This window comes from Artemia sp. Qi Xiang Cuo, chromosome 8, assembly GCF_049724085.1.
Source record: "Artemia sp. Qi Xiang Cuo chromosome 8, ASM4972408v1, whole genome shotgun sequence".
NCBI classification, from domain to species: domain Eukaryota; kingdom Metazoa; phylum Arthropoda; class Branchiopoda; order Anostraca; family Artemiidae; genus Artemia; species Artemia sp. Qi Xiang Cuo.
In genome coordinates, this window is record NC_142801.1 from 23,147,037 (window position 1) to 23,164,957 (window position 17,921).

The 17,921-nt window shown below is 35.7% G+C and overlaps 1 protein-coding gene across 4 annotated transcripts in view; it reads right to left on the bottom strand.

Moving 5' to 3' along the window:
- Positions 1 to 3,205: 3,205 nt before the first annotated feature.
- The window catches only part of LOC148949255 (mRNA-capping enzyme-like), a 77,880-nt gene continuing 63,164 nt past the window's right edge, over positions 3,206 to 17,921 (bottom strand). Inside the window, exons 8-11 of one of the 4 annotated variants that reach the window (XM_089093306.1) lie at positions 16,007 to 16,195; positions 10,030 to 10,130; positions 7,439 to 7,659; positions 3,206 to 3,674 (exon numbers count right to left, since the gene is read on the bottom strand). In XM_089093306.1, the coding sequence (XP_088949432.1) occupies positions 3,538 to 3,674; positions 7,439 to 7,659; positions 10,030 to 10,130; positions 16,007 to 16,195 (648 nt within the window). In that variant the 3' untranslated portion in view covers positions 3,206 to 3,537. The remainder of the gene's footprint in view (positions 3,675 to 7,438; positions 7,660 to 10,029; positions 10,131 to 16,006; positions 16,196 to 17,921) is intronic. The other 3 variants (XM_089093307.1, XM_089093305.1, XM_089093308.1) reach the window with 3 other exon arrangements.

A 17,921-nucleotide genomic window follows, 5' to 3' on the forward strand; every position in this document is an offset into this window, starting at 1 on the left:
GTATATCAAGGTTATATTAAAAAAGAAGGTATACACCTTTCACTCTGCGTTCTTTTCTCGAGAAAAGATTTTTGAAATAACGCTCTATCATTTCTTACGAAACTGCTTTCTTAAGCAGCTTTAAAGTGTTTATGGCTGAATTTCGGGACTCTGAAGTATAAATTTTACTTTGAAATAAACGTTAGTCTGCCTAGCCTATATTAAAAAATAAGGCTTTCCCCTTACTCTCTGCGTTTTTTTAGAGAAAAGATTTTCGAAATAACGCTCTTTTACTTTCTTAAGCGGCATTAAGTGTTCAAGGATAATTTTTGGGACAACAAAGTTTAAACATTGCTTTGAAATAAACGTTAGTATATCAATGGTTATATTAAAAAAAGAGGATATAAACCTTTTTCTTTGCGTTCGTTTCTGGAGAAAATTATTCGAAATAAAACTTTGTTATATTTTCCTTACGTTACTTTCTTAATCTCAGCGATTAAGGCAACCTTTTTGAAATCTGAAGTTTAAAGGTTACTTTGAAATAAGGGTAAGCTGAAAGACGCTTAAAAAACCGTTTAACGTTCACACTACAATTATGGGACGAAAAATAAAAACCAACTTTAAGGTCAAGAGTTCAAACATCAGAATGGTATATTCAAAAGAGTCCATTCTGCAGTACAAAGGTTAAGAAAATATTTTCAGGATGGGGTAAAGGATTGAAGAGGAAGAAAGGAAGAAAGGATTGTATTTTTTCCGAGATTCTACAACATTCTACAGTGGTCACAGATGTTTCAGTCTGTCTTGGAATATGAATGGTTTTTGATGAAATTGATGTGTAATTCAATGCAGCCTGTAAGAAATTGTGCCACAATGAATGCTTATAGTTGATATAACTTTGACAAAGAGATAAATCATACAAAAAAGAAATAATATTAAAGAAATTAACTATGAAATGACCCAATTAGTTTCTTGTCCAGTTATACTGCTTGTACAGGCCAGGAAACTCGTTATCTTATATATCTGAACTCATAATAAGGACACGCCCATAAGGGCTACTACAAGCATACGTTATTCCTGGAATCACTCAAAAGTGAAGAGACGGTTGGTACAAATCCCTGAGATTTCAAAGCGATAGTCCATGGGACTTTAAAAATCGAGGTTGCAGACAGGCAAAATCTATTGTAAGGCAAAGAATACTTGTCCAATCCAATTGGTGAATTATCTTTTATTTATTTCTGGCTAGGTTTTTGATTCAGTATCTTGACAAGTTCACTTCGAAAGGTTTTTGTTTTTATGAGCACTGAGGACAACTTGGCGGAGGTCCTTGTCGAAATATTTGCTTGTTTTTTTGTCTTCATATTTTGCTACTGGCTGACAAATTCCTCGTTTTCTCACCTATTTGATTTTATTTTTCGTCTATCATATCCTTTCCTATCTTGGTTTCATACGTCATGTATAGCCAGTGTGGTCTTAGAATGTATTAAGTAAAAAATAAAACTAACATACCTTAAATAAAAAATAAAACTAAAAACGTATCTCAATGTACCTGAATTTGGGGTAATGAAACGTATCCCAAATGAAAAACCATAAGGCCAAAGACATACTTCGGCTGAAAAAGATATTCAAGCAAAAACGTAACAGTAAGAGTAATAAACGAATCTCAAGGCAACAGAATTTTGGGTAATGAGCATTAAGGTAAGCTATCTCCCATACCTACAATATGTCTCTAATTTTATAGGTGCTCTGTGATCATTTCAAAGCGAAGAAGGAACCTCAATTAATGAGCGACATGAAATTTATGTCTTAGCACCCCTTCTAAAAATAAAACGCTTGAATAAAAAATAGACAAAACTTTGGCAATAAACAATTTAATGAAGTAATGTAACATTCCAAGTTGAGATACATTCAATTTCGTTGATAATTCTGGAGCTTTCTTAACTGCAAGGGCGGATCCGGGATTTCTTTTCGGGGGGGGGGGGGTTTTACTAATTTTTGACTTTTTCGGGGGGGGGGGGGGTTACTAATTTTTGAAACAGTTTTCGACTAATTTTACTGATTTTTACCTAGGTTTTACTAATTTTCGACTTGTTTTCGACTCGGTCAACAATTTCAGGGGGGGGGGGGTTCAAACCGGGTAACCCCCCCCCCCCCTGGATACGGCCTTGCTTAACTGTACTTGAATATTTTTAAAGAGTAAGATTGATTGATTCATAGATAGATAATGCTAAAAATGAAAACTACTTCCGAAGAGGGAAAAAGAAAACTGAAAACCAAAAACTGTCGATACATCTTTTACCCTAAATCTTTATTTTTTGCGCTTAATTTAATTTTTACTAACTAAAAAGTTTCCTTGAATTGCAAGTAGCAAAATTTGGTTACTATATATGATATATAGCCCAAATTTATTTCTAAACTATTGTATAGTCATCCTATTTTATTTTATTTCATTAGCATTAACCAAACTAGCAGTATATAAAAGAGTAGGTATACTAAAGGAGTACCTATTTTTTTCAATATCGAAGGGGGCAATTTTGCTGTGGTATTCGATTTTTCCAACAAAAACAAAAAAACAAAACAAAAAAAATGAGTTGCAAAATGTACTCTTGAAGGATTTACCCCTCAAGCAACGTAAATAGAAAAACTGATTCACGCAGAAGTTCCATCAAAACAAAGAGTATCCATTGTTCTTTGAACTTGATCAATGCCAGAAGTCAAGTATTTATGAAGGTCAGTGACCTTCAAATAAAAATCATACCTATTTTCAGGTTGTCTTTAGAGAAAGTAAACGTTTTTGACCATTTTTTTAATTGCTTGTCATTTTTTGTCTCAATCCTTATTTCTAGGAGCCACGATTAGAATATTAGAAGCAACAGTGATGGGAGTGGTCAAGTAAGGTTCTGAAACATAGACATTTTCGAAGACAGAGCAGTATTTGCTAAAAAATTTCCAGAGGAATTGTCTACGGATTGTTTTGGGTTCCCGTCTGACCTATTTCAAACAGTAAGCTGTACGAAAAATGTGATTCTATCCCGCTTTCTAGGTCTGTAATGTGAAAAAGATTGAGATGGCTAGGACGCGTTTTGCAGATTAAGGATGACAGATTGCTAAAAATCGTCCTTTTCGATAATCCATCTAATATCAAACGAAAAGCAGGTCGTCCGAAAGGGGTGAGAAGAACTAAAGATTAATTTTTTTTTCAACTCCTTTGGGGGGCGGGGTGTAAAGAGCGGTTTTCAATAGATTGGGATGGATGAAGAGCGTGCGCAGCTGTGTTGCCCTCAGAAGACTTGGTGCTGGAGCGAACTGTTAGTAGTAGTAGCGTATTCAACTATAAATATCAGAGAGACAACCAAAGACTTTGACGCTTAAATATATCAAACATACTAGCCGGACTTGGTCAGATTAATTTCTTGAAGGTTAAATATATTCAGGCTTCACAAAATAATGCAATCTTGTATATAAAAAATGTTTCTTCTAATTATACATCGGCAAGATAAAATCAACCATAAATACTATATCTCAATTTCTGGACTGGTCCAGAGTTTAGAAAAAAAGTTCCTATTTTAATTGCTGCTGAGGCCGGTGTTGACTATGATCCTCAGGCTTACCACTCATCTTCAATTCTTCAGGAAGTCCGTCAATAAACCTTCTTAAATCTCCCTCTGTCACTGGATAAAGAATACTGTTAAGTACAGCTGAAAAAAAATAAAAATCAGTGGATTTATAAAATAAAATCGACAAAAAGCGACTAAAGGCTGGGGTGATTTAAAAGGCGATATTTCGCCTAGCTTAACTTTTATATTAGAACGCAAAACATTACTTCGGACTTATTTAGCTTTTTTTAATCTATTTTAGCTTTATTGAAGGCAGTTGCTTTGTAAAAAGGAAAGTTCTTTAGACATCCAAGTTGCAACGGAACATTTTTACACCAAAAGCTTTAATTTATGATAATTTCCGTAAGCCAGAAAAGGGGCAAAAGGGCTTAAAAAAGAATCTTCTCCATCTAATAAACCAAATGAGATAGAAAGCGAATTCATCCCGGACAGAACTTGCTTGTTTCAAATGGTTGGGAAAACTTTATAATTTCCGAAAATACTACACCACGGTTTTTCAACTATTGCAACCAAGCTGATTCTTTTTATGATACTTCAAATATTTTTTTGTAAGATTAATGACTGAAATGAGCTCGGCCAATGGACCATTACGTCTATAAATACCTTTATGGAATTCATATAATCTCAAAATAAAACCATGTTCTTTGCGAGTTGATTGAACATCCGAAAAGGCTCGAGATATAGTTACCTTTTCAAGGTCTTGATTAAGTAGTTGCAGAAAAGCTGAGCAGCATCAGAGAGCTCTTCAAAGTAAAGAAGTGTAAGCGCATCATGCTTCTTGGCGGAGTAAGCGTAGCCATTAGCACTTTATACCAATCAACTATTCACAGTAAATGGGCTGTTATTTCAAATGGATGCTTTACCTAGAGGTAAGGTCACGATTGCTGCGTCTTCTGGAAACTCTTTCCACCGAAAAAATCCTACCCCTATATTAAATTTCAATAAAGAATCAGGTCCACTACATTTCGTTGGAGAATTCAATGCTGGAGAGGAACTCCCATACTGGTGATAACATACTCTAGGTTTACAAGCCTTAGTCAAACGAGACTCGTCCTCACGACACAATTGCAATAAATATTGACATGTGCTTAAAACCTCCCTGAAAATCACACCCTCCCCCCCGAGAATCTTCTTTCAGTAAAGCGCGGAGTAGCTAGTGATTGATTTATTCTTGCTGCCAGTCAGATTGATTTGCAGCCAGAGTGAATGATTTGTTCTTGCTGCCAGTCAAATCTGTAACAGTCCATGAAAGGGCTTTTGCAGTACGTACACGACAGGCTTGAGTCAAATTGTGGTCTTTTATGACAGGGTGAATGTATAGGATGTTTCAACAGCGGCTGAGCCTGTTATAGCCTTGAAGGCCTTCCATTGGAAACCTACGGTCCCAAGAAAACCAGATCCACCTTATTGATGGAAAACCCATTCCCCCATCCCAAAGGCGTTATTTACGACATGATTTTGTCAAGGACTGATCTACTTATCAATGAAATGTAGATCAGCGTATCAAGAAAAAGCATTGAATTTCCTCTATTCTTCCAAAAATAGCAGATTTAACCTTTTTTAAGGCCTAGTCATAGGCCTTAAAACAGATTTTAATATGTTATTTATTATAATATATTATTATTTTAATATATTATTTTAATAGATTTTAATAATACTCAGATTTAGCTAATACTAATTTGAGCCAATCATATTTTTCATGGAATCTTCTGAAGGGCAAAAAAATCATATGAAACGTTCTGATTTTCCCAAATTGGCACTGGCTAAATCTTTCTTTTAATGAAATCTCATTGTCTGCAAACCAAGATTAGAATATTGGCAGCTACAGTGATGACAGTGTTCAAATATGGCTCGGAAGCATGGGCGCTCCGGAAAGCGGATTAAGATTTTCTAGATGTTTCCTAGAGAAATTACCTACAGATTGTTCTGGGTACCCGGCTGACTGACCGTATTTCAATCAGTAGGCTGTACGAAAAATGTGGTTCAATCCCACTTCCTATAGCTATAATGAAAGAAAGGTTGAGATGGCTAGGGCACGTTCTGCGGATGAAGGATGACAGATTGCCGAAGATTCTCCTTTTCAGCCAATCGTCTAGGGCTAAACGGAAAGCAAGTCGTCCTCGTCTGGGGTAGGATGATGGCGTAAAGTAAGATTTAAGGGAAATGGGAACTTCCTGAGAGGATGTAAAGAGGGAGGCTTTGAATAGATTGGGATAGAGGAGGAGCGTGCGTAGCTGTGTTGGCCTCAGGTGGCTTGGTGCTGCAATCAGTTGTTACCAGTAGTAGTATGGGCCATTAGTCAATGTAGTTTTGACTCTGCGATTCTGCTATTTCTTTTTTTTCTTGTTTATACTCAAAATTGATTTTCAGTCATTTTAATTTGAAGCTTAAGTTTTTTTTTAGCAAAAAGCTATACAAAATAATTGTTCATTAGTGTTTTCATTTTTCTGCGCGATTACATGATCTCACTCAGTATTCACGGCCAATCACCGAAGAAAACATGTCCATGCAAATTCACTTCCGCTAGATGATGCTTAGTGGCATAATAGCTAATGTTTGCAAAAAGCGTCATACGCATGTGTCCACTGGTTTTTAAATGAAAGCCTAGGGCTACTTAAGATACGCCTTTTTTGTTTGATAAAGTGTTAAACTGAGAAATTTACTATAGGAAAGACAAATATACAATACGAAGGGTTAGTAGTTTTTGGAGAGACTTTAAAATTTCGGAAGATCTTGGATTTTCGGGGCTCTAACCGTCCGATCTTCAGATCTTCCTAAAACGTCAAATCTTCTAAAAGCAGTAGTGTCATTTACGATTTACTGAAAACGATTCTTATTTCGAATGGTGTGTTTCTTATTTGTCACAACATCAACAAAAACACAACGAAAAGACGATGTCACAAGACTATTGAAGGTAAACAAATAAGAGTGGTGCTGCTACAGCTCCCAATGTCTTATCCAGGGGAGGGTTACCTCCTCAATAAAATTGTGACAAAGGTGTGCAAATTTGGACAAAGAAAGATTGTACAACTTTAAAAACGTAAGAAAATGCATATTAACAAATTTTTGATGCGTTTTTTAAATTTCTTATTTTGTTAGTACCTCCCCCTAAAAAATTAGGGAAAAACCAGTGAAATAAAAGTAGCAAAGCTTCTTACTTAGAATTGCTTTAGGTCAAGGCTTTATCCCGGGGGGTGGGGAGGTGGTTTACTAGTTTACCCCCCCCCCCCAAAAAAAAAAATCCTTCTCAGACTCGTAAAAAATAACTGAAGTGCATATAAACGAATTTTTGATGCGTTTTGTAAACTTTATTTTTGGTAATCCCCCTCCCCCGAACAAAAATCATGGATACGGCCTTGCTTAAAGTGGCATGTAGAACCAAAAATAGGAATTTTTGTATCATTTGCAGATTGGACAGGTTTGGAAGCATAAACACTGTAGTAGCGAGATCGTCATGCCAAAAATCCTTAACATGATATTTAAAATCCTTTTGTTGAATTCTTCCCCGCCCAGTCCCCTTAGTAAGTGACAAAAAAGCCTTTGTTTTTGGGTTTTTAAAGAAAAAACCGCCTATTCCGGCCATTCAAAGGTTCGACCATTCATGTTTTTTTCCAGACTCTATCATCCAAGCAATTGTTAGACCATTAACTATATAAGCTCATGACGGAATCCCCCCCCCCCAAAAGAAAAAAACTGATGCCAGATTGATGCGCCAAAAAAACAAACAAAAAAACTAACCATCGCCAAACATACATATTTTTTTTTAAGTTTTTCTTTATGCAGTTATCAAATTCACCTTTGCAAAAGCTATTTAGAACTAAATAGGCAAAGAGAACATATCGTACATTGAGCCGTGCTGCTGGCGTTCGGAAATGACTTATCCGTTCTTGGTCTCATAAACTGCCAAACAGGTCCATTAGGTCCACCAACAACACGACATTCAATTATTTTGCCATTCAATTCCTTCAACTCTTTTTGTCCTTTCAAATCAATATGATGAAGTCCAAATCGAACTTCTTTCCCACTTTCCATCACCATTAAATATCCTTTTTTCTGAGGCAGCATCCTAGAATTAAGGGCAATTTACAAGAAAAAGAATAACAACTATCAACAGGAACAGTTGGACTATAAAAAAAAAATATTATGGCCCACATTAGAAAATAGTAACTTAATTTTTTGTATTATTTATGGTCATTTTAGAGTGCCTCCAGTGATATTTTGAAATATGGATGTTTTAATGATTTCTGATCATTCTTTCAATACCGGTACACTTCTTGGAAAGCCCCTAGCTGACATACTTGCTCGCTAGCGTTTTAGAGAAAGGAATTGAAAACCATGCTGAATATAACATTTTCTCTCTCATTGAAAGTATCTGCGCTTCTGAAACAAAGTAAGAAGGCTTAGTAAAAAAAAGACAACAAAATCCAAGCCGGGCTATCAATGAAAACCTAATTCTCCTATCACATCCTTGCGTAATTATTAAGCTACCACAGATTATCTGGTCGTTCATTCGCATATCCCGTTAAATTGACATTTGTGTTTTTATCTTTCTGTAAGATTGAAGTTTTATACTTTTCTTCATCGTCTTCTGTTGTTCTTCTTTCTAAATCCTCCGGGTTTTTTACTGTGTTTGAATGACCAAAAAATTGACCAAAAATGACCAAAAAATTATAATTTTTTGTATCTTAATTATTTCTGGACAAAGTGATAGGACGCAATTCAGTAATGTCAAAGTTAGCAACACAGCATCGACTAAGTGGAGAGTAATTCGCCTCCTGCTTTAACACTAGCCACTTCCTATACAGCTTTTTCGTAGAGCCTCTGCAGGAAGCTTAATTGATTGGGAATCCAAAATTACCAGTGCCATTTTTAGATTAAAAAACGATCAGGGCAAAGCCCTCCTCTAGCATATGTACTCCCAGCCTCCCCAAAGCCTTGGATCAAACTTCGAAACAGCTACCCCTCAAATTGGTCATTCAATTACAGAGGCCTCTTTGAATTCAGATATCCTGTCATTATACATTGTTTTCAGAGGCTGAAAGTCCATTTTAACAGTTGGTCTGAACTTGGCATACATGGCACAGTTGATGACAAGACTCTCTCAGGAATGATTTAAAAACAAAAGAAACAAAAAGTATGCTGATTAGATCAGATAAAAATTTAGAAAAAAAACTAGTTTGTTGGAATAGGATAATAGGGTATTCATACCATAATAGGCAAGTTCAGTCGCAGAAATTCAAAAGATTGGCATTCTTTTGACATACTTAGATCTTTTGAAGAACCTAAATCTCAATGTTCACGCTATAATGAGGGAATAACTAAAATTAAAGGCCTCTGTAATCGAAGTAGCCGATAAAGCACGAGCAAATTACAAATTTATGATCATCATACATGTTTTTACAATCTCTTACTGAAATGTTCCTATTCCAGCAGCGCCTTTATTTAAACTTCATCTTCTTCTTTTGGCTGGCACTAAGTCTCTCCAAGAAGAAGTACCAATGCGATAATATAAATACACTCCAAATGTTGGTGAAATCGCAATGATAAGCCACCAGTTGATTTTTGAATTAAAATAAAGTTAGAGCCACGGCTAATTAGAGTAAAGCCAAAACAGATAGTCTCTGTGAGAGGCAAAACTGACACAACTTTTTTCAGAATTGTATAAAAATGATTCATTTCACTTGTTGATAGATAGATAGTGGACATGATTTGGCATATGGGATCATTGTATAATCTAGTAATAAAAAGTATTTCTGTAAAATAAACTACTTTTAATTTTAATCCTAATGATTCGCTATGCATGGATATATAGCATGTATTGTGAATTCTGCCAAGATATAAAGATTGTTTTGGCCACTATAAGATGTAGTCTGTCCAAGCAGAAAAGACGCTTGGCAATCACTCAAAATGAGCAATCAATCATTTAAAAATTCCAGCATATCATCAAATGTACCCAACCCGACCAGAACATACACGAAGCAAGAACTAGTTGAGCTAGGTGAATAAACTTCCCAAGATTGTAAGGATTTTATATTTGGGCTGAATTACATTATATACATATATAATTCAGGAATCACCCGCAGAGATACCTGAAGTAAAACCAGGTAATTAACTTGAATCTATTACTTGCTTCAAAATATTGAAGGAACACGTCTGTTTACCCTAGCCTTACTTGGTATATATAGCGTTTCAAATTCAGGGCCTTTGAGAGCCCGTCTCCGTGAAAAACTGGCTTACATGAATATACAAATAGGAAGAAAAAACAATCGCTAGATTTTTCTCTACTTGCAAAAAATGGCAAACTGCAAGACTTTTACAGACTAAAACACTGTTTCTGTTTCTATATATGCATAACAACAATATCCTGAATAGCAACAAATGTTTAATACAGCAATGAAAAATAATATAATAAAATAAGAAGACGTTGAATCCTTACCCTAATCCTCTCTCTTCAGCAATTTTCAACCTAAAATCAACAGAGTTGTGTTCTGGCTCTTTCCATTTCAATAAAGTATTCCATTGCCCAAATGTATATGGCTAAAAATATAGATAATACTAGTATAATTTAGGCTCGATAGTTTTCGTCGACTCGTTTATTAACAAATATACTGATCAGATAGTTTAAAAAAAGTTTTGTTTCAATTATTCTTTGACAGTAATTTCTTGTCGTTTTAGGTTTGAATTATTATACGACTTCATTTCTGCTCGTCTTAAGTCTTAATATGGCTCTTTACTTTTAAATTTTTCTGAGCTTGGTATGTTTTGGTGGGCGTTTTCGGGCTGAAAAATCTCTTCCTATCTAATTTATCTACTATGGTTTGCCTTCTCGTAGCAGCATAATATTTGTAGGCATGAATATATAATGAATCGGAAGTAATGTACTTGAGATTGTCTGTGCAGGATTTCGACTCTTGTTGATATAAGAGCATCGCCAAGTGCTGAAAACCATGTTGTGACAAAAGAATGGGCCCAGGATTGCGCAAAGTCTCCATTCATACTGGAGGCCCACGGACTTCTTGCTCTGTAGTTCTAAGCCGGCTTAAGCGCTTCGGTGTAGACCTAAGAAGATGTGTTGGTCTCCGTCCTGCACTGGTTCTGGGATTATTGCTTTTCCTGAGGCCAAAATAAACTCAATGATTTAAAGAATATGAAAACGGCAACTTGGAATGTTACCACGTTAAAAAATAAATATCGCATCGACATTTTGACTGACAAAGTCAGATGCTTCCAACTTGACTTATTAGGAGTTTCAGAAACTCATATCCCAGGGGGAAAAAACCAGAAAATGGTGACATGCAATTTATTTACTCAGGCAGGAAAGATGGGGTATATAGAGAGGGAATAGGGCTAATGACGAATAAGGAAGCTGCTAAGTCCTGTTTATGTTGGGAAGGTATTAATAATAGAATGTTAATCGTTCATTTCATGACTAAAAAGTGCAGGGTCTCAGTCATTGGAGTATATGCATTTATAGAACCGACTGACGGAGACAGTAGTGACTCAGATAAATTTTACTTACAGTTACAGAAACAAATAGACAGAGTCCTAGGTGAAATATGCTGTTTTTACTTGGAGATTTTAACGCCAGGGTCGGTAGAAATAGGGATAGATGGCATCCTAGCCTTGGCAAATTTTGTGTAGGAAAAGAAAACTGTAATGGCTACAGACTGCTGCAATTTTGTAAGCATAGCAATCTAGTTGTAACCAATACAGTGCTTGTCGATGAAATGGCCCATAAGTTAACATGGTATTCACATGAGGGTAAGACTGCCAACCTTAGTCATTATGTTATTGTGAACCAAAGACTAGCAGGATCAGTACAAGATACTAGGGTATATAGGAGTGCTGTTATAGATGTTGAAAGTAAACATCGCCATCTAATAGCGTCTAGGGTTAACTTAAAGCTGAAATAGCTACCTCTCAGGAAGCTATGCCGTTAGTAGACTACAGGATGAGAAATTGAGAGAAATATTCCAGGAACAGTCGAATACTAAACTGCAAGTTTACAATTTGACATCTTAGAAGATGGATGGAATAATTTTAGAAAAACAGTTTGTGAAGTCGCTGATGGTGTCTTAAGGAAGAAAGTTAGAACACAGCTAGGAATATTTGCAAAAATGCTTCATATTTAATGAAGAAGAGAAGGGGTTTTTAGAAGAATTATCTGAGTGATAGATCATATGAAAATAAGAGGAATACAAAGAAAGTAGAGAAAACATTAAAATATGAACTAAGGAGGTGTGAAGTGGAAGCCATGGATAAAATTGCCGAGAACCAGGAAGATGCAGCTAGACGGCATAATAAAAAAATATTGTACTGACATGTTAATAAATTCAGAGGGAGTAGTCAATCTGGACATTGTCCCAGTTAGGAGGGTCAAGATAAGAACAGGGCCACAATTAGTGATAAGGAAAGGGTTACAGAGAGATGGGCAGAACATTTTGAGAATGTGCTAATCGTGATAGAGTTATAGTAAAGTATATAGAGAAAAGTGAAAGTTTGTGACACCTTGGATGTGAAGGAAGATTTATTCTGTGAGGAAGAACTAGTGGCAGCACTAAAAGGATTAAAACATAATAAGACCCCAGGTGTTGATAATGTAGTAAATGAGTTTCTTAAGTATGGTAGTTATGAGGTTCAAAATACGTTACTGAAGATACGAATAAGAAAAAGGGAAAGGGAAATTTTGAAAAAGGGAAAGTACCTAGTGGTTTCAGGAAAACGCTAATTAAACCCCTGCATAAGAAAGGTGATAAGAGTAAGTGTGGTAATTATAGAGGCATTAGCCTGGTTTCTGTAGGTAGCAAATTACTTAGTAATATGATACTTTTTAGACTTAGAGATGCTGTAAACAAAGTTTTAAGAGAAGTCAGTGCGGTTTTAAGAAGGGTATAGGATGCGTCGACTAAATTTTCGCTCTTAGGTTTATAATTGAGAAGTGCTTGAGTTATTAAACACCTTTAGTCATCAGTTTTACAGATTATGAGCAAGAAATGTCTTATCCTTGTATGGTATACCGGACAAATACATTAAAGTGATCTGTATAGAATAACAGATCAGATCGAGAATAAAACTGCTGCGGTTAAGGTAGGAAGTGAGGTTAGCAGCTGGTTTTGTATTAAATCAGAAATTAAGCAGTGTTGTATTCTATCCCCCTGTATATGGATTATTTTGACGGACTTTGTCTTAAGAAGCACAGGGAAGGCAATGGGAGACCCCCGAACCAAATGGAGAGGGAAAACTCTCCTGGATTTAGATTATGCTGATCATTTAAGCATCCTAGATGAAAGTGTAAGCAAAATGAAATAGCTTTTAGAGGTTTTGTGAGTTCAGGTCACAGTATATAAATTATAGGCAGAATGATCTTTCTCTATCTCAACCATTATAAAAACCCGGACCGAGGTGCGAGTGCTCCAGAGAACGTAGAAACATAAGCAACATTAGATCTTTTCAAGGGTAGACAAGTCAGATTTCTCAGATAGCTCCCTGTTGGCTTTATTTAATTATTTGTGTTGTTTATATTTGTGTGAAATACAATTTATCTATCTATCTTGAACGCGAAACTTGGCTTCAACGTTGGAACACTAAATTTTGAAGAAACTAATCTTAAATTAATTTATGCCAATACATATATAAAAATCGGTAATTAGTAGTGCAATGTTATTATTAGATGTTTTTAGGAATTACAAGTAGGTTTCCATGTCTCGAGTTGATTTCAAGGGTATTTTGAGAAATTCTCTGCCGAAATACCCTTTCCAGTGTAATTGGACCGCTGATGGCGGATAAAATGAAAGCAACTGTTTGTACGCGCTAATGAAAGAAGATGTGGTATGATCTATTTATCTGAACCAAGAATGTATGGCTAGAAATTATTTGCTGTAAACTTACTGCTATATCTTCATACTGTGGTTTAGGGTGCTAGAATAGGATTGAAAATTAATGTTAAGAAGACTAAGTTGCAAAGGCTATCAATAAGTGCAGATGAAAAGATGACGTTGGACAACGAAAAGATCGATCAAGTGGACAGCTTCACGTATCTTTGTAGTATTATTAGTAATGACGGTGGGTGCCGTGAAGATGTTAGAAGTAGAATAGCCAAGGTTCAAGGTGTTTTTTTCACAGTTGAAATTTTTTTGGAAGAACAGGAAGATAAGTTTGCGAATCAAGAGAAGAATATTAGAAGCTACAGTGATGACAGTGGTCAAATATGGTTCTGAAGCATGGGCGCTCCGAAAAATGGAGGAAGATTTGCTAGATGTTTTCCAGAGACATTGCCTACAGATTGTTTTTGGGTACCAGATTGACTTCACTATATTTCTAACTGTAAAAAAGTGTTCAAAACGTACAAAACGCTATACAAAAAGTGTGGTGCGACCCCGCTCGCAAACGTCATATTTAATTTCTGGTATAAAGAAAAAAAGTCCGAAAAAGTTCAATAAAAGGTTTCCTAAGGTCTAGAGTAATTACCCCAGTTTTCGTTTTTGCCGGTACTACCGATACAGCAAATACAAATTCTAAAGGGACGACATTGTTTTTGGAATTAATGCCGCTTTCTTGAAAACGATGAATTTTAAAGGAGACAGATTAATAAATCACTCAAAAACTTGCAAATTTAATTTTTGTGTTTAAAAACTAGTTTGACTTCACTCCAGAGATCATTTATTCTACACATTTGAATAAATCTAGAAAAATTTACCATCATATTCCACTTGTAAGGATCTACGTCAGAGGAAGAGGAGAAGATCTACGTCTCCTCTTTCTCTTTAAGTATGCAGGGAGAGATAGAGGAGAATAAAGACATCATATTACCATCATATTCCACTTGTAAGGATCTACGTCAGAGGAAGAGGAGAAGATCTACGTCTCCTCTTTCTCTTTAAGTATGCAGGGAGAGATAGAGGAGAATAAAGACATCATATTACCATCCTATTCCACTTGTAAGGATCTACGTCAGAGGAAGAGGAGAAGATCTACGTCTCCTCTTTCTCTTTAAGTATGCAGGGAGAGATAGAGGAGAATAAAGACATCATATTACCATCATATTCCACTTGTAAGGATCTACGTCAGAGGAAGAGGAGAAGATCTACGTCTCCTCTTTCTCTTTAAGTATGCAGGGAGAGATAGAGGAGAATAAAGACATCATATTACCATCATATTCCACTTGTAAGGATCTACGTCAGAGGAAGAGGAGAAGATCTACGTCTCCTCTTTCTCTTTAAGTATGCAGGGAGAGATAGAGGAGAATAAAGACATCATATTACCATCCTATTCCACTTGTAAGGATCTACGTCAGAGGAAGAGGAGAAGATCTACGTCTCCTCTTTCTCTTTAAGTATGCAGGGAGAGATAGAGGAGAATAAAGACATCATATTACCATCCTATTCCACTTGTAAGGATCTACGTCAGAGGAAGAGGAGAAGATCTACGTCTCCTCTTTCTCTTTAAGTATGCAGGGAGAGATAGAGGAGAATAAAGACAATAAAACGGAAAACACACTAACAAAAACAAATGGCATAGTATCCTCCATCACTCATCACCCTCGTAAACCAAACTAGAGTAAGGTACTATGCACAATAAACATTACCACCATATGTTAACAATATTTCCAGACATCCACACCGCAGGGGAGGGGAAGAAAAAAGGAAATCACTTAGAAATCGGATAATTTTTTAGAAATTTCTGGAAACACCAAAAAAGCAATACTCTACGGCTGTCTCACACAGAGTATTTTATGCTGTCAGGGGATTAAAGTCCGATCGTGTTGCAGGTGAAGCTGACGGGGTGAAGAAGATCGAAATGTTGTCTGAATTACAAAGATGATATAGACTGATCAGAGACAATAGATGGATAAGTTCAAAGAGCCACAGGAACACCGCCGTATAGTTGAAAGAAAGTGCAAGACACATAAAAGGAAATAGTCTCGACTTCAAATCAAGCAATGGCTTAGCAGCACAAAAATTGTTTCAAAGATAAGGTTCTTGCTAATTATTATAAGAACAATCCTAAATACTCTCTTGGAGGATAAAAATTCAAGAAAATTTTATAGCTCCCTGAAAACACAAGTTCACATACTTTAACAAATATTATTAACTTACACCAGCTGCCAATATTCAAATATCTCTCATTGTCTCTACTATCGCTCTAATCATATAGCTTTTTAGATGCTTATCTGAACTTTTTTTTCTTCCAGAAACACGATGTATCATATTATGTATATATGTATAACATATCATGTATATATGTGTATATATCATGTATTCATGCGGTGGATTTCATTTAATATTTTCAGTTGTACAATGCTACTTTTTCATATTTTTTATTTTTCATATAGACTAAAAGTCATACCAGCATAGACACTGAGAAAAAAACTTGCAACTGAAAACCAGTTGCTTTTATAGTCATGAAAAACATACCTCGTCAACTGGTTGAAATATGAGTCCATCTGTGTCATGTGCCACTTGTCTAATGAAAGATCCACCTTTAAAAACCTTCTCCTTCTTCTTCAACTGGAAGTATTCCTTCTTCATGATCCTAAAAGACTCTTGCCCTTTGATTATTAATTTATTTCTCTTGGCTTCATCTCTGGGCTCCACGATCCGTGTCTAAAAAATAAAAATTATTGAATAAGAAATGAACACGAACAAAACTGGATCCATTGTGTTTAGGGGGTAGAGTTACAACTTAATTGGTTGGAATCAGAAGTCATAATTTCCATTTCTGGGTTTAGACTAACTGCAAAAACGAGCAGGGTCGCTCAAACGAGTACTTCAAACTCTATTTTTCCTCAAATCATGTAACCTATCCAGGAAACTTTTAGTATAAATATTACTTGCAAAATCTAATACTTGTATTTGGTTTACTAAATCTGAAATAAAAATCCTTGTGAGCTTCTTTTCGCTGTGTCATTTTAATCTAGATCCAAACTTGAAAAACAGAGGCAAAATACTTGCTTAAGCCCTTATTTCCTAGTTTCTCATTCATTGTTGCAACAGCTAATCAAATGTTTGCAGTCATGAACAATTAAGCTTTGACCGCACGGTTCCCGAGACATCGACAATACCTGGGGTTTAGCTTTGTAGAGAGCATTTACTTCATTCAATGTCATCTTAGTGGCTGTAGAAGAGTCAATCTAAGGTGATGAATTCAATCACCAAGGTCGTATTCAGGGGGGAAGAGTACTGGGTTTGAGCCCCCCCCCCCCACCCCCGAAATGTTTGTCCTACTCGTAAAACGTAACAAAAATGTAAGTATACACGAATGTCGATGCGTAAAAAAAAAAAAAAAAAAAATTGTACCAAGCCCCCCATCCCCCGAACAAAATCCTGTATACGCCCATGCCCGCCAAAAACACTTAATCCATCAATTTTATGAAATTTTAGTTCCACGCATTGCATATGTACCTAATTCTACTTCAGTAAGGGCTAGTCGGGATTAGAATATTAGAAGATTAGAAGCTAAAGTGATGACAGAGGTCAAATATGGTTTTGAAGTATGGGCGCTCCGAAAAACGGAGGGAGCTTTGCTAGATGTTTTCCAGAGAAATTGCCTATGGATTGTTTGACTGATTGACCATATTTCAGAAAGTAGGCTGTACGAAAAGTGTGATTCAATCGCGCTTTCTAGTATCGCAGAATGGTGGGGAAGTTTATCTCTGATGGTTGACTTTGGTTCTATTTACCTTGTTTGTATTTGGGCAGTTGTCCAAGAGGCTTGTTTTTTTTTTTTCATTTAATTTACTAACGGCGTTTAATAATTTGTTGTAATTTTTTAATGCGCTCAATTATGCCACCAGGCATTTGCGCAAGTGTATTTTGTAGCATTATGTATATTTCATAAATAAAATATCTGTATCTGTATATATATATTTAATCTAACTCAAGACTGAAAAAAAAAAAAAAACGTTTATCGACTCATATACATTCTATACCGACCTCACGTACTTTCAATTTTAATATTGATTCATGCATTCGATCAGAGTTAATAAACCCATGCAGGCTGTGTTCAGGGCGTTTTAGCGCATCAGTCTAAAATCCACAGGACTTAGGCTAATTTGCATATAAACAAAATAAAATAAAACAGTGGCTAACTAATTGAAATGAAACATTTATAAAATGAAAAATACATAAATGCATGTTTGTTTTCTTGCTTGAATTTGAAAACACTATGCTCCGATATTTTGTAGACAATGATACACCACGAGTTGGCTTGTGTCTATTTCATAACTTTAACAAGGAGTAAAGAAACCTCAACGCTTGAATCAAGCTTTGTTTCCCCTTTTCTACTAAAATCGACATAACTATTAAGTTTTTTTTTTTAATTTAGGATATA